At 37.6% G+C, this 24,141-nt stretch overlaps 1 protein-coding gene and 1 long non-coding RNA gene across 5 annotated transcripts in view; one reads left to right on the top strand and one right to left on the bottom strand.

The window, feature by feature from the left end:
* The window catches only part of ARID4A (AT-rich interaction domain 4A), a 55,161-nt gene extending 47,166 nt beyond the window's left edge, over positions 1–7,995 (bottom strand). For 2 of the 3 annotated variants that reach the window (XM_081129619.1, XM_081129621.1), the window contains exons 1-5: positions 7,797–7,995; positions 6,678–6,734; positions 4,775–4,885; positions 3,844–3,909; positions 2,606–2,696 (exon numbers count right to left, since the gene is read on the bottom strand). In XM_081129619.1, coding sequence (XP_080985745.1) covers positions 2,606–2,696; positions 3,844–3,909; positions 4,775–4,885; positions 6,678–6,683 — 274 coding nt within the window. In that variant the 5' untranslated portion in view covers positions 6,684–6,734; positions 7,797–7,995. Of the gene's footprint in view, positions 1–2,605; positions 2,697–3,843; positions 3,910–4,774; positions 4,886–6,677; positions 6,735–7,045; positions 7,101–7,796 lie in introns of those variants that run through there. The other variant, XM_081129620.1, reaches the window with a different exon arrangement.
* Positions 7,996–8,363: 368 nt separating this feature from the next.
* Positions 8,364–24,134, top strand: LOC308557538. 2 transcript variants are annotated; one of them, XR_013998842.1, is made up of 5 exons: positions 8,369–8,540; positions 9,489–9,541; positions 11,534–11,619; positions 11,890–12,088; positions 22,767–24,134. It is a non-coding gene; the product is annotated as an uncharacterized lncRNA (long non-coding RNA). The 2 variants fall into 2 exon arrangements; XR_013998841.1 differs by lacking the exon at positions 11,890–12,088 and having other exon boundaries at positions 8,364–8,540.
* The last annotated feature ends 7 nt before the right edge of the window (positions 24,135–24,141 follow it).

Raw genomic sequence — 24,141 nt, 5'->3', positions numbered from 1 at the left:
AAATTTTGATACCTTTAAATGACTGTACAGATAACAACACACTTCCCCGCATTACAGATTCCTTCTCTTTAATGCAAGGAAAAGAATGGCCAAATAAATAAACTACGCTAGGAAGCACTGTTTTATGATAGGAAGAGGAATTATTTCCAAGGCTCAAAAAACAAACACAAAAATCCATGAGCCAGAGCTAATTATTGTTCAACCTTACAAGGCAAAGTATTATTAGATTTTTTAAAATTGAGTTATAGAAGATCTATAATCTCTTTCAAAATTGATTATTCAGCTATAATAGGAAATATTAATACCTATGTTACATAAGGAGCTACTATCATTGACTCATTGCTAACTTTTGATCACTAACAGTTATAACTCATATTTGATCCAAACCAGCAGTACAGTATCCTGCTTTGTTCCGTTTTTAATAATCTGACGTAATTTTAAGACCTCTTAAGAAAAAGTCATGAAAAATGATCATACTTTGTATAACTTTCTGTTTTTACCTATACAACACTTCCTTATGAACTAGAAATCAAGAAAAATGTCAGAAAACAGCAATTAAGTCCAATAGGTAGTGGGCACTCAATCAAAGAAAAATATACAAAGTTCATGACCTTTAAGAGATCTTTTTCTTTTGCCTCTCTTAAGCTCATTATTCTCCAGTCATTTCTAATGTGGTCTACCGTCCTTCAATACCTAAACATTCTTTACAGCAGAGTGCCATATTGAGTATACTTAAGGGAATAGTGCCTCTTAACCCTTAAATATTTTAGGTCATTCTCTTCATTACACAGATGCAAAGATCTTAAATATTTTTTTTCTCCTGAATAAGTCTCGTTTCTCCAAGTATGGTTTGTTTTCCTAAGTGTGTACAAGCTACATTAGATTCAGCCATTGTGCATATAAAAAAAAAAAGATTCTTGGGTTGTCACCTCCGGATCTACTAAATTGGAGAGAACTTGGGGTCCTCAAATCTCATTTTTCAAAACAAGCGCCAAGTGATTCTTATGTACACTAATGATTGTGATGCATGAATTATATGTAATTACAATTCTAAGCTCTTTGAGAACAAGAATTATACAATTTCTTCTGTAATTACCCATCGTAGAAAATCACCATAGAGAATGCTCAGTAGCAACTAGCTTTTAGAAATGCTAAAATTCTTTTCATGTAAAGGATAGAGGTTGCTATTCATAACTGAAGGATTATTCTGGGGTCCAGAAACCAAGAATGTGAAAACCTGAAAAGCATAGCTTCTGCAGAAGCATGAACACTGTATCAGAAAACTATACAAGTACTATGAATACAACCTTGATATTGGGTACCAAATAGAATGAGATAGTAGTATTTGAACATGCATCATATAATTTAACGATTCCGCGCACATCAACTCCTGTAATTTTTATCACTGCCTTATTTAACATAGCAAAACCGTATTTACTTACTCTCTAAGGGTTAACATTAGCTTAGTTTTTAAATCTCTAACAACTATCAACAGCCACAATTAAGCTTCCTAAAAATATGTAGTTCAGAAATAATAGACCATTGTGAACCAACACCAACTTCTAGGAAATCCAAGAATAAAAATGGTTACAAAATAGTAGTTATGTTCAGTAAATCACTACTACTACTAATAGAAGCAACAGGGAGTATAATTTTTAACCAAAGCATGTTCTTCACAGCTTTGAACATCAACTGGAGATGAATAATTTTTACCCAAAGCAACAAATCAATTAAACTAAAAGTAAACCTAAGGGCCATTTCTCTTCCTTCTACAAGGAAACCACAACACTATCATTATACTATTTATACCAAGATATATAAACCAAACAATGCACTAAATGTTCACTGTAAAACCAAGGATTGGATGTTATCCAAAGGATTGTATAGTTAGAAAGTAATGAGAAAAAATTTAGAAATGTTAATTGTTGATATTCTCATTAACATAATGGCAGCAACTATATAAGTAACTACACTTCGGTTTTAATTTACTTGTGTTATGACACTTGTTGCTATTCACTACAGAAAGTTTTTAAAAGCCAGTATAAGATTACGCAAGGAAAGTTAAGAGTGCATTTACATTAGTAGTATATACCATTCATTCTTTCTTTTTTGTGTCATTCTTGCACAGGGGTCATGCTATGCTAATCTTCTCTGTATCATTCCAATTTTACTATATGTGCTGCCAAAGCTAGCATGCATGTATCTTTCTTGCCCTCATTGTATCAAATTTCAAAAATTATGCTATGATTACCTAGGCTTGACTCTACTCTTGTCAGAATTTTTTAGCCTGTAATTCTATGGTAACATCTGTACTACTCTTATATAAAACAGGTAGCAATACAATAAAAGATTGCAAATTGTAATTACAGAAAAATTTAAAAAGTCTGATTGTTGACAATGCTAAGTTGTACTGACTTTCCTTATAAAACAAAAATAACCATAAATCTTGGGTGAAATTGCCACAATATCCAAGTTACCGTAAGACATAACTGACAGGAAAGAATACATATTTTTTTGCCAACATAATAATTCAGTGTTTTCACAAAATAGATGTATATGCAACCCCCAAATCAAATCCTACGGATTAAATTATTACTTTACTTACCCACAGTATACCAACTAGCATCTGTCAACTTGATGATAATAGCTTCCTGAAAGGATCCATCAGATGTCCTTGTTTCAACAATAGCTCCTACCTAAAACACAAAATCAAAATTTCATTACCAAATTTAAACAAAATCACCATCTGGGTGAAAAAGAATAATAATACTTAGAATAATTCTACCTTACACTGGTTTAGATCTTTATCACTTATAGTGTTCATATATTTATCATACAATTTGAGCCCCCTTTGGCATAGGTAAGGAAGCTATTATTACCCCTATTTTACACATTGAAAATTGTGACTCAGAAAGAGAAAATAATTTGCAGAGTACAGAATGAGAACCCAGTCACGTGTTACTTCAGAGCTTCTGTACTGTATCACATTGTCTTCAAAAAAACTGAAATATTAAGAACTGAAAAACCGTATGACGAAGCAACAATAGCTTCTATTTTCTTTCATAGAAACATTTGATTCAGCATTTGTATTTAAGGGACATTTTAGATATTCACCTAGAACAGGGGTGGGGAACCTTTTTTCTGCCAAGGGCCATTTGGATATTTATAACATCGTTCATGGGCCATACAAAATTATCAACTTAAAAATTAGCTATGAAAAAAGCTCCCAGATTTATTGAATTTTTAGTCCCGCCTGGAGTTGCCTTGGCAGGGCCAGACCAAATGCGTGAGGAATATCTCTCGGGCCAGACATTCCCCCACCCCTTAACTAGAGAGAGAGAGAGAGAGATGGACTAGTTGACCTCTTTCAGCTTCCAGACTTTTGTATATCAGACATTAACCAAAGTGGTATTCCGATATAACAAAGATTACATTAAATTCAATTATTAAGTCAACAGTTTACTTGGTATGTTAGAAAGAATAACAGAAGATTCAGACTTATGGTATCAGTATATTATTTAGCAAGCTAAATGTATACGACAACAATGTAAAAAACAAAATGAAGCATTGAATCCAAGAATTCAAAATGAAATGTGGCTGAAAACTCATGTTTATATATATTAAAAATTATCCTTCTGTAAGACGTTTAACATTCTTAAGTTAAGGGCATAGCCATTGTAATATAATTTATACTAACTACATAACACCACATTTGTATTTTTTGTTCTCTAATTAACATTCTTATAAAATTTTAAAACTGTATCTACAAATGTAAAATTTACGAAGTTATTGTATGAATTTATGATTCATCATTTCAGATTTTAAACTGTAGAACATACGTACTCTTAAAGGACCCTTTACTTGGTCATCTTGAACCAACTGTGTAGTATTGTCCTGTTTTAGGAGTACCTGAAAAATATTTTTTCACAGTAATTCACATTACTTTTAAAACAATACATGTATGGTAATACTGTAACAACGTCTTTAATCTATGCTTTCTTAGCATCCTGTGGTTACTTCTGTTATAATACTTATTACACCGTCTTGTATTTATGCTTATTGTCTCTCTCATTAACTGTGAGCTCCTTGAAGGCTAGAGTGCTCCTTCATCATTATAGGCCCAGCAGTTAGCAAATGTCAATGCATATTACAGGCACTTAATAAATGTTTGCTGAATTAATGAACTATAACTAAGATTATTAAAAACATTTATATAGGAAAATTACTATAAGGAAACACAAAAATGTTAATAGTAGTATTTCTGAGAAGTAAGCTTTGGGCATTAATCTTTTGGTACATTTTTTTATTTCCAAATATTATACAGGAATAATGTGTATACTTCTTTTTGGTCATAAAAGCATCTTAAAAATAAATTTCCTAAATCATTTTAATACTGTCTTAAAAAAACAATTCCCACTGTATTATTATTGCTAATCACTTGAAATCGTCTCAACATGAACATTATGAAAAAGGAGAAAATAGATTATAGCCTAAGTAAGCATAATACCACAAATAGGAAAGATCCAAGTGACAGAAAGTATCTTAAACATGGTATTTTCATGGAAGCACTTTGAAATAATTTCTTATTTTGAGTTATTTCTCAAATCTTAATGTGCTTTTTCTTTAGTTTTATGTATAACAGTGCTGTCACAAAGTAATGGTTCATTAAGTAATAATTCAATAAATGAAATGTTCATTTGCAGCCTCCCTCCTCCCCAACACTTTTCATTCTAGGGTTAATAAAGCTGTTACATAAAGAGAAAAACAAAATTACCTTAACTTTTACCAGCCTTTTCACAGTCTTAATTTTTGCCTCACAGAAGGCACCTCGGTACTTGGCACTTACATCCGTTCCCACTGTCAGGTAGGCAGGCTCATCAGCCGCCTGATGAAAGGAACATAAAATGTGAATTTCACTACTATTTTCCCATGTTCCAACCTCAAGTCTCATTAAAGGGTTGTGTTTAAAGTAATAAAAATGGTAAACTATTTGCTTATTAATATCATTGATAATTTAAAAAATACCCCAAAGCAAACACTTTATTAAAAATCCTTTATTTTATAAACTATATCCTGAAAACATAAAACATTTTAAATTGAAACTGGAAAGTATCTGTAGGGAAATATAATAATTTTCTTCAGTTACAAAATGTTTCAACAACGCTACATTTAAGAAACTATAAAGAAGAAAAAACAAAAAATATATCATATTAAGTGTCTCAATACTTTAAATTACTCAACTATGGCTTCCAGAAAATTTTGTTTTCAAGTGAAAAGATAATGCTATTAAAATACCAACAATATGTAATTAAGTGCTTATTAATATAGCTACATAAAAGCAACATCTTTTTGAATATGGTACAGATAATGAAGACAAACTTTTCGTAAGGAGAGCATTATCTGAAAAAAATCATTGGCTACAAGCTGTATTTTAAAGGTTAAGTCTGATGAATGCAGAGATATGAACTGATAGCTCAACACTTGTAGCCATACCAGTTTACCACACTACTCTTTTGGGTATATATATATGTGTGTGTGTGTACGCATATGTATATATCTTTACTGAGAAATACATACTTTTTTAGCCAATGACCCTAAGATACATGGAAAGATGTGAGAAATTTCATTCTATGATTTATTTTAATCTTGACAACAACAGAATGATTGCTATCTCAATGTCATTTTACCTATTTTTTTCCAAAAGCTAAGTGTACTATACAAGTTGATTCAACATTGCCAAGTGCAAAAGTTACAGTGTACATGCTTAAGAGATACACTTTTAAGTAGAAAATGATTTTCATTTTCCAGTAAGTTTTCCCAAGTAACATTAAAGGTTATATGTAACCTTTTAAAAAAGTAATATTAAAGTTCACTTTAAGGAGATAAAGCAAGAGAAAATTTGGAAAAATGCTGTATTTCACAGCTTAATACACTGAAACAGTAAATGACTAAGGAATCAAGAACCTCTTAGTGTATTTACAAATAATGCAAACTGAAGAGGAATACTTTTAGCAAGTAAATATGTGACCTGAAACATTCAATGTTACAGCACAACAGACTGCTATCCCCTCCTTTCCCTTTAAACATCACATATGATGTTTGCAGTATTAGTTGCCTACAGAATATACATATATATATATTTTTTAGGTTGGGTAAAAATTTAAAAATATTTATTATAACAACTGAACTAAAACTACTTGTTTTGGTTCACCTTCAAACATTTTAGCCACAGAATTTCACTTTATCCCCAGCAAAAATGGTACCTCCCTTACACAATCCACATATTCTCTCCTTAGAAAAATCACACTGGCACTGGGGAAAAATAAAATTTTCAAAAAAATCCCCTAAAGAACCAAAGCAGGACAAAAGCTTTACTTCTGCAAAGGTTGCTGCCAACACAGGAAGTGTTTAAAAATACTAGCCCAATGGACAACAATGGAAAGGCAGCCTTTCCAAAGTGCTAACTGCCTCAGAGAGGAGCCGAGCTGACTGCATTTTGCATTTAGACACAATGATCATTTTTCACCCATTCAACACGTCCTCCTTTTCAGAAGGCGCTGCCTAGTAGAGAAATCAATTTTGAGTAGCAAAAAAAAAAAAATGACATTCCATAGCACTAGCCTCACGACAGGCAGCGTCCAGGGCACAAGGTTCAGAGCAGCGCTGACTCCACTTACCTTCATTTTTGTTGGTGACCTATGGGGGTCCAGCTCAACCAGCTCTGTTCTCCGTCGCTAGAACGATGGGGAGAGAGTCAAGCCAGGATCAGTCTACACCGGGGACAGACCCAGGGAAAGAAAGTAAACAAACGCCAGCGGGGAGGGGCAGAACCCGCACCAGCAATGGGATAAGAAGATCCCCTCGGAGGGTAGCTGGGACGCGGGAGCAGAGGGGGCAGCGAGAACCCCGCGGGCGCCGTTCCGCCCTGGACTTCGCCAGCGGCCCACCGCGCCCCCGCCTCGCTCTCCACTTTGACCCGGAATGCTCAACTCGGATCCCCACGACCGATCCCTCTGGAAAAGGACAGGGCGCCGTTTGGGCTTACCCTAGTCCCCGATAGGCGCGGTCGCCCCGCCTTTGCTCGGCCGCCCCCCGGATACCTCGACTTCGGCCCGCGCCCCGCCTCCGCCGCTCGGCCCCCTCGGCCCGCCCCGGGCCCGCGGTGTCACGGCGCCATTGCTCTCCTTCCTCCGCTCTGCACCATGTCAGGAAGAAGGAGCGCTTCTTCGCCCGAAGGGGCAGGGGCCGAGGCCTTCAGCGGGAGGAGCGAGGGTGAGGGGAGACCCGCGGCAGAGGAGGGGGCTGGGGGGGCGGAGAGGAGGAGGGAGGTGGCCCGGACAGTGTGTGGGAGGGGAGGGGAGCCGCACAGCGGCAGCCGCCGCCTCCTCCCTGCGCCCGCCTCAACTTTTTGTACAGCCCAGAGAGGTACCTGCCTCCAGCCCCTCGGGCTCCTGCCATGGACTCCACAGGGGACGACGCGCCGCGGAGTTGGGGGCAGGCTCCCCAAAGCAGCCCGCCCTTCACGGCGCGGAAGCAAACTTAGCGGCGCGGCCAGTCCCACAGCCATTTTCCCGGGGAAGCGGCCGAGCAGGCGGCTGCGGCGGCGGTTCCCGCACTTGCTGCTGCCCCTGCTCCGCGACTTGCCCCTTCCCCTGCGCTCGTCGCACCGCTAGCCTAGCACCCCCTTCCCCACCTCCAAAGCTTCCAACTGCACCGGGACCCCGGGCAGCAGCAGCAGCAGCTGCGACTGCCGCTTGATCCATTCAGTATCCCCCACTTCCCTCCTCCCCACCTACCAACTGCGGGTGAAGTGCGTGGTGTCAGCTCCCGAGTCCTCCGCCCCACTGACCCCCGTGGGCCCCCGGCTGGGCAGCACCACTCCTGGCCGCCGCGGCAGTTCCTGCGCCCGGTTCCCCACTAGCCCGATTTACTGCCACAATCCACCAAATAACAAGCTGTTGAGCAGACTCGCTTCTACACGAACTCCTATTGGCTGCTCATGACGCCGAAGAGCTCCGGATTGGAGCTCGCTGCCTGCCGTCCTCATTGGATGTAGCTCTGAAACTTAACGGATTGGTGCGAAAAACAGCAGGTAGGACATCTTCCACTTGTGATTGGCTGTCTCCGAAGCCTAATATTACTGGAGAATCAGGTATTGAGTAAGCAAGTCCTGCAAAAGGATTGGTTGAAAAGACTCCGGATGTGCTTGACTGAGCACTGATTGGTAAATTGAGGGGTCAGGAAGAGCGGTTCCGCACGAGGATTGGCAGTGGAGTGTCCCATGGAAACCGAACCCGGAGCTGCTGCCAAGACTAGCACGGGGGCGGGGCAGGGACTATCCAAGGCGCATGCGCTAAGCCTGCTTCTCGGCGCCATTTTGTCTAGGCAGCGGTGGCTGCAGCTCTATCGCATTTCGTGTTTCTGGCGAGACGTCAGCTAAGTCTTTCTCCCGTAGGTTCTTTTCAGTGCGGTACCCGCCCGCGGTTCCCTCCAGGACAGCACCTAGCGAAGGTCAGAGGAGTCGCGGGTCTGTTTAAAAGGTCAGTTGGAAGCTGCGGTGGTTCGATCGGCTGGGGGATGGCGCAGCTCTAGCGGCACCGGCACCGGAAGTGAAGGGGCCACAGGGCAGCCATAGCGAAGTTCTCTGGCGTCTGGGTGGGAAGTAGGGGGCGGGATGAAAGGGGGCGAGGCTTCCTCTCCCGCCTTGAGAGAAGGAGGCGGAGGGGGAAGTCTCTTTCTTCGCGCTAGTCCTTGGGCTCCTCTAGAGAGCTTAGAGGTTTTGTGGGGTTTGCTCCACCTGTGTTCCGGGAATTTGTCATATATTCAGCCAAGTCTCACTGGCCGTGGGCGCCTCCTTAATTAAGACGGGGAAGGCAAGGTTCTTAGACACACGGTGCGTGGGGACAGGTGTTTCCGCGTGCTCCTCTGGCTCTTCAGCTCCGGGTTTCGGAATGCGGAGCATTCCCGAGCCAGCCCTGACGCTGCTGCTCTGGCCTCAGGCAAGCAGCTGTTCCGCGCTGCACGAGGCTTATGCTGCTTTTTGAAAGGAAACTGCAGCCGCGGTTTCGCAGGGACCGAAAACACCTTAGATAAAAGGACCTCCCGACAGGCCAACCTCTAGTTCAGGGCAGCCATTGGTCTTGTTCTCTTAGCCAAATCTTGTGTTCTGTTAAATGAAACAGAAACACATTTGAAATGGTGGAAATGGAGTATTAATTGGCAAGTTGTCGTAAAGAACGAAATCATTAGGGAAATGGAAAATATCGTCGATAATCCGCGTTGACTACATTCACTCAAGCCGAATCAATTTCCCATTCAGAACAGTGATTTTTTTCAAGATGACTTTTTGAGAAAGTGAAATATATGTTGGTATTTCTGTTGAGTGGCCCAGTAGCAGTGATCTGGATAGCTTCTTAAATTATCTTCGTAATACCTGTTTCGAACACTATGGTTAAGTGATTTAATAATTTATTGGGTTTTGTTGGCAGTTGGTCTGAAGATAACAGGACCTCTCAGTGACAGATATGCGAGTGTTATTGAGGTGAGTTCTAGAATTTTAAGTACTTAATATTTTTATCATGGAATATGAACAAGTTTATGATTTTCCCCCCCAATTTAAAAACTGGCATATAAAAAAGATATTTCAATAAGAATTTAGAAGTGAAGTGATTTTTTTCCCCCTTAGGGAAATTATAAAACTGTACTACTGAACTTTGCAGGGGTATTAATCTCTAATTTCACTACACAACTTTCAGCTGTAACTTTCAGCTGTTACTATCCAGATAACATGACAGTGGGCATTTGGAAATTACTAAAAAGCCAAAAGAAGAACACAACAATCTCTTGTATTCCCTTCACCAAAAAGTAATTACAGTTTATACTATACAAAAGAGTTTCACTTTTTCATTGGGTTTTTTTTTTTTTAATATCTTTATCAATTTCAGAGAGAGAGAGAGAAACATCAGTGCTGAGAGAGTCATCATTGATCGGCTGCCTCCTGCACACCCCCGACTGGGGTCCAGTCTGCAACCCCAGGCATGTGTCCTGACGGGGAATTGAACCGTAATCTGGTGATCGGAGGTGCATGCTCAACTGCTGAGCCATGCCCTGCCGGGATTTTTCATTGGTTTTGTTTTACAAGGTAAAGATCATTTGAATCCTACTCATTTTGTCACCCATGTTCTTTTTCTTTTTTCTTTTGTGTTTTAAATCCTCACCCTAGGATATTTTTTCCATTGCTTTTTAGAGAAAGTGGAAGGGGGAGAGAGAGAAACACCGATGTGAGAGAGACACATGGACTGGTTGCCTTCCACACACAGGTGCAGACTGGGGCTGGGGATCAAGCCTGCAACTGATCCCCAGCCCCAGGATCTATGGGCCCTTGACTAGAATCAACCTGAGGCCCTTCAATTCCACGGGCCAACGCTCTAACCACTGAGCCAAACTGGCTAGGGCCTATGTTTTTTTCTTTATTGAAAACAATGGGAACATAGGGAATATTTTGTTCTTAAAGCATTTTTATGGCTGCATCGTGTTCTGTAGGATAGGTGCACAATAATTCATATAGCCCCATCTCTTCACGTTTTCTATTACAGCAATATGTCTGAATATTCTCCTACATATTATACAAGATTTTGCTTAAGAACTGGCATCTATGGCTAAAGTTTTTAGACATCAAGATTTTCCTTCACATCCCTGTTTATTTCTTTAGAATAAATTCCTGGAAGTGAAACTATAAGGCCAAAGGGATTGTACATTTAAGGCTTAGATTAATCTTTGTAAAGCTGTCCATCAAAAAGCTTTTGCTCTTACTGTGCTTACATTTTTTGTTGTCTTTTTTGCTTTTATTACATTTTCTGCTTTTTTTTCTTTAGTTTTATTTTTTTAACTTTCTCTCCTGGTCTCTGTTTATTCAAGTAGAATTATTACAGTCTTTAAGTCACAGATTTAGTAAAATAAATTTGAGAATTTTTGTTGGACCTTAGGAATAATTTTTACTCTAGTTAGGCATTTGTGTAGTGAAACATTCTGCTTCACAGAGGTTGCTAAAAACAAACAAATTGTTTTTATGGTATAGTTAGTTGAGCTTTAAGTGTTTTACATTTCCTGTAACCTTTCCTGAAGTTTTCCATCCTTAGGTGCATTCTTTTTGTGCTTTCATACCCTTACAAGGACCCTTTACGTGACTCATAATATTTACTTAGCAGTTGCTTGGTTCTCCCCAGTTTGAGACACTACTTCCAGACAGAAGCAACAGAGGTTTTAATCATTGTTACCTTTGCCTACCTGATACATGATAGATGCCCTGTCATTACTTCTTATGACTTTGTATGCACTTTTTGTATACAAAATATGTAAAATAAGCTAACTTAGGTTCTAACAGTAGTCCTTTTATGAAAATTCATGATGTTCCACTGATGCTGCTTTAACCTTCAAAAATACTTGAGATCTCACCTGTGAAAGTGTTTAGAAATTTTTTTTATGGAAAATTTAAAACATTCTGTGTTCTGAGTATGTGGGCTTTGTCTTTTAGAGTGAGCTTCATTTTGTGGAAAATGAAGGAAGGTGTTCCAGTTTTGAAATACCTGAATTTGCTCTCTGTTGAAAATTATGTTTCTGGTAAGCAGTTTTACTTAACTATTTTTTAGTAATCAAGATTGGTCGTGTTACTATCACATACATTTCTTTTGAAAAATGATAGAATTTGCTCCACTGTACAGCTGTTTCTGTAAATGTCTGTGTCAAGAAGTAGAACACTGCTATGTTGATTGTAGCCGCCTGATGATTCCTAGTGATTTTGGGGGTATTTTTGTTTTGTCTTAAAGTTTAAAATTTGCTTATTTATAACCAAAGCAACCTTTGCAATTGTGTGATCTTTTGCCATATTAGGTGTCACTGCTGATTTTATGGCCACATGGAGTCGTTGGTACTGGTTTTCTTTCACATATAATTCAAACTAGAATGACAGCATATTTTAGGATTGGATTCAGCTGATCTAGGTTACCGAGTGGCATTCCTGCATGGCAAGGATCTGTACTCAAGGAGCTTACTGTCATTAAAAGGAAGAACATAATTAAACATGTGGAAAGTAAGTAAAAAATAGTTATTTCAAAAGATTCAATCATTTTAGATTAACTTTTTAAAGATTTAAATTATGGCTCACAAGAATAATAGATTTATGAAAAGTTTATTATACAGTATAATTAATCTCATTGCTTTTAAGAGGACAAATTATTTGATAATACTGAATAGAAAGAAATTTAGTGTTCATTGCAGACTTCTCAGAGTTAGTGAGATGTAATATGTTAAAGTTTAAGAAAGGAAGACATTCTGAGTGGGTGGAAGGTTGTGATCAAGAATACAATTATATAAGGAAAGCTATGTTTGAGATAGTGAGTAAACCAGTTTGGAGAAAATGATTGACTAAAGATTACATTGGAAAAATTGTGTGAGGCCAACTTGTCAATGTTTCTAGAATTAGCTGAACATCAGAATTATGTGGGGTGCATATTCTCTATACCGATTTAGGAACCTGTAGAGAGCCTTGAAAGCTGGGTTGTGAACAGTAAATGAAGATTAAAATTTTTGTTTTATTTTCAAATTTTACAAATCAAAATGGAACTAACAAATTATATTTAATCCCACCCCAACATTAGATTTTTAAAAGTTTTCTTCCCTGTCTGTATGCATATAATTTCTTTAGTCTTAGAGTAATTTTTATTTTTCTTCCTTTAACATTAAATATGACTATGCAGTCTCCATAATAATTTTAATAACTGAAAATATTCCATCAAATTGTTTTACCATTAACTTCATTTTCTGTTGCCTGGCCATATTTAGGTTTCTCCTTCTTCAGTATTGTGTTATAATTATCATTTATGTGCATACAGTATTTTCTGTCTTTTGAACTGTTGTTTTAGGATTGATTTAAAAGGTCATTGTATGAATATTTTTATGACTCTTAAAACATTGCCATGTTGTTTTCCAAAAGAGTTATAATTTACACTGTCACCATCGTTGTGAGTTTAACTGCCAGCTTTGTGTAGTGTATAATTATAATCATTTTTGCTAATTTAATAGGTGAAAAATATGTTGAGCTCTTTTTCTTTTTGTAATGTTGTTAACTAGTGAGGTGGATTTTATTGGTTGTTAGTAATACACAAGTTGTCTATTCAAGACTTTTGTCCATTTATGTATTAGAGTCTTCATATTTTTTAAATCTTTTGAGTTTATTAAATACTATTCAGTAGTAATTTGCTGCAAATATTTTTCTATGTACATTTCCCTTTTATTTTTGTTGAGTGTTTTTGAACAGACACAGTTATGATGTACACAAAATGTATTTTTGGAGAATTATTTTGATACAGTGTCCAATGTGACTGAAATGACACAAGAATTGGAGGTAGGGAGACATTAAGATACTGTTGCAGTTGTGTCAGCCTAAGATAAAACTAGAGTCCGACCTGGAGAGAGGAAGGAACCAGGTGAGCAAGAAAAAGAGTTGACAGCGTTTGATCTCTAATTAATTATAGAGGTAAAGAAGACAGAAAACAAACCACTCAAGATTTTTAAAAGCAGGTAATAGAGCGTGCCAGTAACTAATTTAGAAAGTCAGAAGAGACCACTGGTTAGTAAGGAAGATGAAATCAGTTTTAAACTGATGTGAGTTAGAGCTTGGTGTGTCCAGGAAGCATCTAGTCTTCCTTTTCTCAAAGTGCCTGTGCGGTCCCTAATTGGGACAAGGCATATGCTGGACCTTTATATTGTCTGTATTTTGACTTTCAATTTTATTTTTCCATTAGACTTTGGTGCTTTTATCAGAGCTTTATTGTTTCTGATTTTTAAAGTATAACTTGAAAAGTTAAAGTGGATTAATAGTAAACTAAGTACAGGGAAACCAGATGATTCTCAGACTAAATTAAGAGGAGGTTAGTTTTTCATGATTGCAAAAAAATAGTGTAAAGAGAGTATCTTGGAAAATATATGGATGCTTTTAAACTGTTCAGATATGTGGGATGAAATATCTTTCCTCTTCCTCAGTGATTTTAACAAAATATAGAGAGGAAACGTAATTCTGTGAAACATGATTCTGTAAATATATGACATCTAAGTAAAGGTGTTCATTGTCTTATTATTTTGGAAACCATTTTTATTTCAACAGATGAAATTTAATTATTCATTTTAAGGAACGACTTTGACAGACATGAAAATATGGGGTAGGCTAACTTTTTTTTTTTTTAAATATATCTTTATTGATTTCAGAGAGAGAAAATCATTGATGAGTCATCATTGATCAGCTGCCTCCTGCACATCCCCCCACAAACACACCCCCGGGGATCGGGCCCTCAACCCGGGCATGTACCCTGACCTGGAATCGAACCACAATCTCCTGGGTCCTAGGTTGATGCTCAGCCGCTGAGCCACGCTCGGCTGGGTGTGGAGTAGGCTAACTTCTGAGTGTCTTTCAAGAGGAAGAGCCACCCTAGCTGGTTTGGTTCAGTGGTTAGAGCTTCAGCCTACAGACTGAAGCATCCCAGGTTCGATTCCAGCCAAGGGCATATACTTTGGTTGTAGGCTCAGTCCCTGGCTCTGGTCTCTCTCATATCGATGTTTCTCCCTCCCTCTCTGAAAAGCAGTGGAAAAAATATCCTCAGGTGAGGGTTAAAAAAATGAAGAGCCTGCTGTGTCTAGTTAATTTCCCGTGGCCTTTCTCTCCCCCCACCCCTTTTCCCTAGGGCTTTAAAAAATGCTTTCTGCTATTTAGCAAGGAAAAGGTTACAATTCTGTTTTAGAAAAAAAGGTCCCCCCCCTTTTTTTCCTTTTTGATTTGGCTTTCTAATCTGTTTTTAATAAAACCTAAACTTTTGGTGTTAGTATATGACCTTATGAAATTTGAGCTACTTTGTTGCATATATCAAGACACTCTTATCTCATTTAAATAATTAGGTATAAAAAAGTTTTCCCATCATAATGCTTAGCTTTGAGTTACAAAGATTTAACCTATTTAATGAAGAAAAAGTAATTAGAACACCCAGAAACATGACATTTGTGCATTAGTGTTTTTGTTTTTTTAATAATCATACTTTTTCCATTGCTTTTTCAGAGAGAGTAGAAAAGGGAGGGAGGGAGGGACATCGATTGGTTGCTTCCTGCACATGCCCGGATTGGGCCCGGGGATCAAGCCTGCAACCAAGGTATATGCCTATGGCCCAAATCGAACCCGGGACCCTTCAGTCCACAGGCCAACACTCTAGCCACTGAGCCAAACCAGCCAGGGCTCAGCATTAGTTTTTAATGACTGTGTGGTATGTGTATGTTTGAATTGCTTCTCTTTATAACCCCTTTGCTCTGGTATCTCTTTATTTTTCAAAGATTAAGTCATTTGAGTTACTTACAGGATGTAGATCTTCTCCATGCCCCCCATTAGGATGATAGCTTTCAAAATTATTCAGGGATAGCAGAGAAGATACTTCCAGCTTTAGAATGTGTAGGTGTGGCCAGGCTTTTAGTGAGTGGTGTGGTTTAGAGCAAATGCCTTAACCTCTGTGCCCCGTCTGTAAAATGGGGATAATAATAGAACTGACCTGACAGGGTTAGGATTAGTATTAAATAAGTTATTAAGACATGTAAAGTGCTTAGAATGATGCCAAGTATTTAGGAAGCACTCAGATATTAGGTGGTGGTGTTAGTGTGTGTAAAGATGTTATATAGTGTCTGTCATTCAAAGAACATTTTAGAAGAATACATTATTATAAACATATGCAGAAATGAAGCATCTAGACTCTGCCTCCCATTCAGTACCTTCCAAAAGGTCATCTCAACCTCTCTCCAAATGTCCTACTTCTCTTTAGGTATTATTTGCTCTTGTCACACAAAAGCCATCATGTCTCCCTCCACAGGCCACTCCGGCCTGGCCCAGCTCTTTGTTTTTATTCATACTTTTCCCACTATCTGGAATGTTGCCCTATTACATGTGGTCAAAAGCTACTACTTAAGTGAAGCTTTCCATAATACCCCTACAACTGTGGTAATCTGTCCATATGGATTTCCTCTTACAGATTCCTACCATTTTCTTTGTTGCATCTCAGCTTTCTGTTCCCTTTTTAGCCACTGCCATGTTCTTCACTGAGTTCTGACATCTTTACAGGCAGACACCTATACCTTATTCTTCTTTGTAGGTTTAGAACCTGTCACAGGCCTTGGCACTTAGTAGGCACTCATTTGTGGAGTGCAAGTTTATAAAAGGTATAGCAAGCTAAAAGGTGATGTTTAATGGACAAATGGGTGCCAGTGAAAATGTGCTTTGTCAGTGTTTGTACACCAGGAACATCTTGCCTGATCAGTTACTGAAAATGAGATCACTTGAGGTTTTAGGAATTGGGTCAGATTCAAGAACATGTAGGGAGTAGAGTATAATGGCTGCTACTATACACAGATCAAGAATTTTCACTAGAATATCCCCCCTCCTTTTTTTTAAAGATAGTATGTCTAATTTACCCCCAAAGGTATTGTTTTTCTGACTAACTGATTTTTCTTAGATCTGCCCTCCTACTAATCTTTGTTACCACCATTGTTCCAGATTTGTGAAGTTTGGCTAGGACTCGGTACATCTGCTGCCAATAACAAAATATATAAGCCACCTGGCTCAATCAGTTATTGAACCTACTCACTCTACAAGTACATTTTTCTTATCACAATGCCATAATGCCTCTAGGCATGAAAGTACTCTGAGAAGAGGAACTGGATGAGAGATATTATGAAGACACTTATTTGATCCTTGGTTACTATAATATTGATAGGGTCTTCTCCTCTAGATTTAGAAGAAATGGGAATGGTGGCACATCGGGAGATTAAGTTAAAATACCGGGCTCCTAGTAGGCGTTCATAGAGCTAAAGAAATTATGTACTCAGCTTAAAAATTCTATGAACTTTTACAGTAGTTCAGTGGGATGTCCTATTGCATAAATATCTTAATGTAGAAAACACTGTACTTGAACACCAGATGTTCTGTGCTCTGATCATAAAAGCCTGCTTGCATTGGTTGTGACCTGGGATACATTGCTCAAGTGTTTGCTTTTAAAGTGGAAGGGGCTTGGCACTAGGTATTTATAGTTCCTAATACTTAAGAGTTCCCAATCCAGCACGGTATTTTTTCAAATAAGAACTCCTGTAAGTGTACTTACAATATTTATGTACTTCTGAAAGATTAACTGATGTTTTAACAACCCCTGAGAATCAGAAGTATCAGACATTGACTCAATAATTTTAGCGCTTAAGGAAGTTGCTGCTGTTCCTCCCGCATAGGATCAAATTCTGACAGAAGCTTTAATGTCCTACCTACCTCACTGTTTTATTTAACAAGTGTTGTAAATGCTTTTGTTGGCTAGTGAAACAGATATTTGAAGTAATAGTTAAGCAACTTCACTGAGGAATTTCACTGTAGCGATGTTTCTTTAGGCAGAGGAGGGGGCAACTGGAAGATGTCACAGGGGAAGGATTCACTTTTTTTTCTTTGGTTGGCTTATGGTATGTTTGGTAGTGTGTTACTGAGTTTGCTAATCCTAACGGCCCACTTAGGGATTTATATTCATATTTGTATTTAAGTTTACCTCAAGTCCTGTGGCAAGCACAAACAAAAAAAATTTCCCCTAAGTAGGTTCCCTCAAACCAAACTAGAAACCTTTTTTTTTTTTTTAATCTCTATTTCTTAGTCTTTATATACAGTCATAAAACTGCTTCCAGTATTTGTATAATCTTTTTTTTTTTTAAAATATATCTTTATTGATTTTAGAGAGAGGAAAGGAGAGAGAGACAGAAACATCAATGATGAGAGAGTCATTGATCAAGCCCACAACCTGGGCATGTGCCCTGACCGGGAATTGAACCCCATCACCTGGATCCTAGCTCGACGCTCAACTGCTGAGCCACGCCCGGCCGGGCAAGTGTTTGTATAATCTTGATGGCTTAGGACAGGGATGGGGGTTTTTATATGAAGGAACATAACAAAGAAAAGCCATCTTCCTGTTTCTTATTCCTCTATGTATCACGTGATATTGTCTTTAAGGCCTTTAAATTGCAAAGGGAACCTCGGTAACCAAGGCAAATTTGTGCTGTTTTCCTCTTAAATGTGAAGTTCTGCATTTTATTACACTGTCATGAAGAACTAGTTTGCTACCAGTAAATACGTAAGCCACAAAACTTGCTTCTCTGTGCTGCCAAGTACTTCCTGTTTTGTCAGATTTCCATTTAGGGGAAAGAATGGATGAGCTTGAGTTTCATGTTTAAAGCATCTCTCCTGAAGTTCAGTTTGGAAGCTGTTCAAATGTTGAGATGGGGGGGTTGGGAGGTGGCACATCCTGTCTACACTTGAAGACATTTGTCAGAAGGCTTCATTTGGCTTGTGTTATAAAAGAGGATTGCCTGGAAGAGAAACTTTTGTCATCAGAAATTATTAGCATATGACTTGCCAACGCTGTGGCTCCCCTTTAGGCTTTCCACATCAAACGTGTTGCAGTTTGTGAATGAATCATTACATAGCCCATGAAGGAAGAATCTATGTTCATTTCTAGTAGACTTTTCCTCTACAAATACGTAAGAACTGCATTCAGCCACATTTCCTCCGTTTTCAGCAGGGATAGAGGAAATAGAATAGATAGAAATGGACTACATTGTGAATATAGAATATCTTTGGGGGAAAGGTTGCAGTAAAAGGACTGAAAGAATCTTTTGCAACTAAAATAGTGAAAAAGTAGAACGTTAGTTATAAATGATGAATTATTTGTCATGTTTTTCTATGAAATCAACTTCTAATTAGGTAATAGAATGTATCAGTAGAACACTTTCAGTGTAAACTTGAATCCCCTCATATTGCTGGTAAGGAAATCTTGTGTTAAGGTTCTTTTGCAGTCAGAGAACCAAGCGTAACACTTTCTTTGACCAAATTGGCCTGGCCTGCCTTAAGTCAGAGCTGTTTTTCTCCTTTTTGACCTGACACTAAAATGAGGTGCTTTTTAATCCCTGAATACTTACATAATTTCCTTGTTATCGGCTCCCTGGCATTTTGGAAATGTTCAGAGAACTGATGCTGATTTATAAGATCTTTGAAGTCATCTATTATAAAGTTTCTACCAGATACTTTTCATCATCTCAGAATGTGCTATTTCTGAGACATGTATTTCTTTAAAAATGCAGTGAAAAAAAGTTTTCCTAAATACCTACCCACCGTGATCTTTGGTCTCACCTTCCATTTTGATTATAACAGACATTTCGTCTGTTGAAACCCTTTATGTTATTGTTCCTGTTGCCATGTTCTCCTTTTAATGACCTGGGTCCAAATCAGTGAATCTCAAATTTTAGTGTATTTATAAGCATTACATTAGGTTACTTGTACAAAATGCAGATTCCTGGGTCTCACTTCGACCTAGTGAGTTCAGTCTATTGAGGATTCTTATGCAGGTGGTCTTTGAACCAAATGGTTGCATCTAAATTCTGTTTATAAAGATTAGTCTTTTTGCTTGTTTCAATTATTGCCATCTCAAAACTTTTTTCCTACTAATTATGAACATCCTTAGTTTTTCTAAATGTCCTAAATTCACTGATAGGAGAGCTCATCCTACTAGATCTCCAGGAAACTGTCCATATTCCCTTCCTTGTTTGTCAGTTTATCTTTTCCCCCCTTCCCAAAGCACACGTTTGTAGTTCAGAATGTACATACAGTATATGTATATGTAGTACACGCATATTTCTAATATACCTTGCCTAGTGATTTTTAAATGTGCCTGTTTTTCCCACTGGGGAAATAAGTATAGAATAATTCTCCCATACTGCACATTGGTCTTGTTGACTTTCCTGAAAGTTTTTTAACAATTTCCATTCCCATATGGACTGTATAGTCCAACTCCTTAAATGAATTTTCCTAAATTCCACATTATGGTTCCACATATAAAATTCCAAATCATACACTTCAAACACAAACTCAAAATGTGTAAGGACCCTTGCTCTTCAAGCTTTATATATTAACCACATTACACCGGCATTTACTATTTTGAAGAGCTATTATATATGGACTAGAGAGATACATATAAGGTGATTACCTTTTGAAGGGGTTGGATGTGGAACATCAATTTGATTTGTAATGTGAATTTTCTGAATCTTTTGCTCATTTAAAAATTCAGACAATTGTTGAGTTTTGAGAATTCTTTGTATATTTTGGACACATGTCCTTTGTAAGGTTAAGTGATTTCCAAATATTTTTCTCTAGAGTTTTTTGTGTCTTTTCATTCTTTTTCTAGGAGAGCAACTTTTAATTTGTGCGAAATTCAGTTCGTCAGTGTTTGATACAGTGAGAACTCTATTTTTAAACCAGATTCAGAGGTCTTCTGTTTCCTTCTAGAAGCTTTAGAGTTTGAGGCACATTTTGGCTTATCACTTTGAGTTAATTTCTGTATATAGTACCAAGGTATGGTTTGGCTTTTGGTGTCGGTTTCTGTTTTTACATTATGGATGTCTGTCCAATTGTTCCAGCACCATCTGTGAAAAAGCACTATTCTCCATTGATTTGCCTTTTCACCTTTGTCAATCAGTTGACCATATTTATTTCTAAGTCCGTTGTAAGACTCCATTCTGTTCCATTAATGTCTGTTACATTAATTTATATGGTCAGGTGGCCATGGGTCTTTTTCAAAATTGTCTTGACTGCTCAAATTCCTTTGCCCATATAAATTTCAGAAACAGCTTGATTTTTTTACCACTCTCAACCCCACCCCCAAAAAAGAGCCTCTTGTGAATTTGACTAGCTTTACATTGAATCCATAAATCAGTTAGGGAAACTTGAGAATACTGAATCTTCTGATCAGTTTCTGTTTAGTTCGTTTTCTTGCACCATTTTGTAATTTTCAACATAAAATCTTGCACAATTTAAATTTATACCTAAGTATTCCAGTTTATGCCATTTTAATGGTATATAATCCTCATTTTATAGATGAGGAAATTAAGTAACTTGCCCAAAGTGACACAATTATCAAATAACAAAGCCAATTTGAAACCTATATGAACTTATAAACCACTAATCTGGCTTTAATTTTGATGTTAGTTTTATTATGAAATTGTTGTTACAGTGGTGGCAGAAAGGAAGCCCTAACTTCTTTTAACAAGAAAAATCCCATTATCATGCTTTCATAAAATACTTGATTCCACCCTGGCCAGTGTGGCTCAGTTGGTTGGACGTCGTCCCATGCACCAAGAGGTTGCTGGTTGATTCCTGGTCATGGTAGCTGCCCAGGTTTTGGGCTTAAACCCTATTAGGGAGCGTGCAGGAGGCAGCTGATCAATGTTTCTCTCATCGATGTTTCTCTCTCCCTCTAAAGTCAATAAAAACTAACTTTTTAAAAAAAGACTTGATTACCCCAAAGTTTATATATTTTCTGAGCTTGAGTTTTCCAGATCTTTTCAAATCATAAATGATGCTCACCTTAATTTACAAGCCTCTCTGATCAATACAGTAAGTAGTGAACCAGTAGTTTTTTTCCAGGATATTTTTTGTTCTATTTTACGATTACAGTTTGCATTCAGCACTTTTGTATTAGTTTCAGGTGTACAGCACAGCGGGTATATATTCATGTAGTTACAAAGTATTCCCTCTGGCAAATCAAGTGCCCACCTGGCACCATAGATAGCTGTTACATTTTTTACTATATTCCTTCCCTATGCTTTCTCTTATATGCCCATGACTATTTAGTAACTAATTAGCAGTGCTTCTTAATCCCATCACTTTTTCACTCTGCCCCCCAACGCCCGGCCTATTTCACTTAGCATAGTCCCTCTAGGTCCAGCCATGCTGTTGCAAATGGTAAGATTGCATCCTTTTTTTATGGTTGAGTAATATTTCATTGTATATATGTACCACAGCTTTTTATTCACTCATCTATTGATGGGCACTTGGGTTGCTCCCATACCTTGGCTTTTGTAAATAATGCTGCAATGACCATGGGAGTGCATATATTCTTTCGAATCAGTGTTTTGAGTTTCTTTCAATATATACCCAAAATTGGTCTACCTTATGCTGCATTTCACTAGTATGAATTACTTCAAATTTTTTAAAATGTGTACCATTAGCATTTGAATGCCTACTGTGTGCTCACCAGTGAAGATGAAAAACATGGTTTCTTTTCTTGAACAACTTCCATCTGTGGGAGGGATAGTCAACACCGTAACAGATGCATAAACACGTAATAGATGCATAAACACGGCCAGTGGTAGAACAAAAGCTTTTACTTGGTTAGGTTTAAGAATACTCTTACTCCATGTTTTGGAGTTCCTTTTTCTTTTTTCAAAGTAGTTTGACAACTATTTAGTGGGAAACATGTAAAGAGCTTTGAGAGGAAGAAATCATTTTAGAAGGCTTTCTTTGGGAGGCAGTCAGAGTCCTTAGGAAAGACTACTTAAGAAATAGCCTATGCATGGCGAATTCAATACAGATATGGTAGCGTATAGGAAAGTAAAATAGAATCAAGTCTGGGTTCCATTTCCAAAGGTAGGTAATTCAAAAGTTAGAGAAACAATATTAGGATAGAGTGTTCTACATTTAAGTCATTTTCATTTGTAGATTTCTTCTGGTTTCTTAATCACATTTTAATAAGTGGATAATTTTTACAAAATGAGAAAGGAAATGTTAGTCATCTTAATTGGCTCTTCAATTTGAAGAGTGTTTTGTTTCAATCAGTTAAACGTATTGACCTACAATGTGGTTTTTCTCATTTATTTTTCAGGTCCCTTTATGAATGATAGACATAAAAGCAGATGGATACTATTATCAGATAAGTGCTTTTATAGTCTTAATAAATTTTCTTATTTGTAATCCCTAAACCAAAACTTGATTCTTTAAAATTTGTTTTTTGTTTTTTAGGTACCAGCGTCAAAGTTTACAGGAATCAAGGTACTCAGTCTTTTCTGAAAATAAATTTGTAGTCTTGTATAAAGTAATATGTACTAGCTTTTTCTTTCCTCAGAAGCTAATGTATCTCAGTGGTGCAGTCACACAGTGCCCCTGTAACTGGACCTAGACCAGGGGTGGGGAATGACGGGCCTGTTTGGTCTGGCCCTGCCAAGGCAGCCGCAGGCTGGACTTGAAAGTCAATAAATTTAGCTTTTTTCAAATATAATTTTTAACTTGATAATTTTGTATAGCCCATGAATGATGTTATAAATATCCAAATGGCCCTTGGCAGAAAAAAGATTCTCCACCTGACATAGATTATTAAACCTATTAGTATGTGTGAAAATAAATTGTTTTTCTTCCATAATAGCTGAAGAGCTGGGTGTATCTGGCTTAAACAGTTTTAGATTTATCTGATGTTATGGCATCTATACTAGTTTTCAGGTGGCTTAGCTGCTCAAATTTAGGTTTCTTTAGAACCACTCCTGTCTTTTAAAAAGGTTAACTATACTGACATAAGAACACATGTACTCACAGTACAGTAATAGGAGACCCATGTATTGTTCTTACTTTGGAAGTTTGGAAAAGAATGGCCATAGATTGGCTTGGGGATAGCCAGCTTATTTACTCTCTCTGTATAGCTAGATCCAGTTTAATTCTGTTTAGGTGTTTGGCCAAGGCCAACACTGGTGCCATTCTGAATTAAACGTATGAGCTGTAAAATGTAACAGCTAATTTTATATAAATGAAGCCATGGCAGTTACATTGGTTTTGGCTTATTTGTATAGTAGTTAGCTATTCAAGTACAATGATTTGCTATTTGAACTACACAGATGCTCAAAGTCCAGCAGTTCCCTGCTGCTAAACTCTGTGACTAGGTTACCTTCCTAGGAAAGCATGACAGTTGAATGGAGTGAGCCTGGCATGAGCCCAATTACGGGTGTGTACACCTGGATACTTGGCCTGAGTTCAAATTGTTTCTTCCTGCTGTGAATGCTACTCTTCAGGTTATGACAGTCGTTCTTGTAGGCCACAATTCTGAATGTTCTCAGTAACATCTCTGTTTAGAGTACTTCCACATATATTCTCATTTATTTTTTAGCATAAAATATGAGTATTTTTATATAAACTTTACAGATTGAGAAATTTCTTAAGTGACAGAATAGCAACTTTATGGATACTTAAATCCACTCCTCACCACAATAAAA

Source organism: Miniopterus schreibersii (genome assembly GCF_964146895.1).
Source record: "Miniopterus schreibersii genome assembly, chromosome: 1".
Classification (NCBI taxonomy): domain Eukaryota; kingdom Metazoa; phylum Chordata; class Mammalia; order Chiroptera; family Miniopteridae; genus Miniopterus; species Miniopterus schreibersii.
The sequence above is the reverse complement of the archived record's forward strand: the minus strand, read 5'-3'. Positions and strand labels throughout refer to the sequence as shown.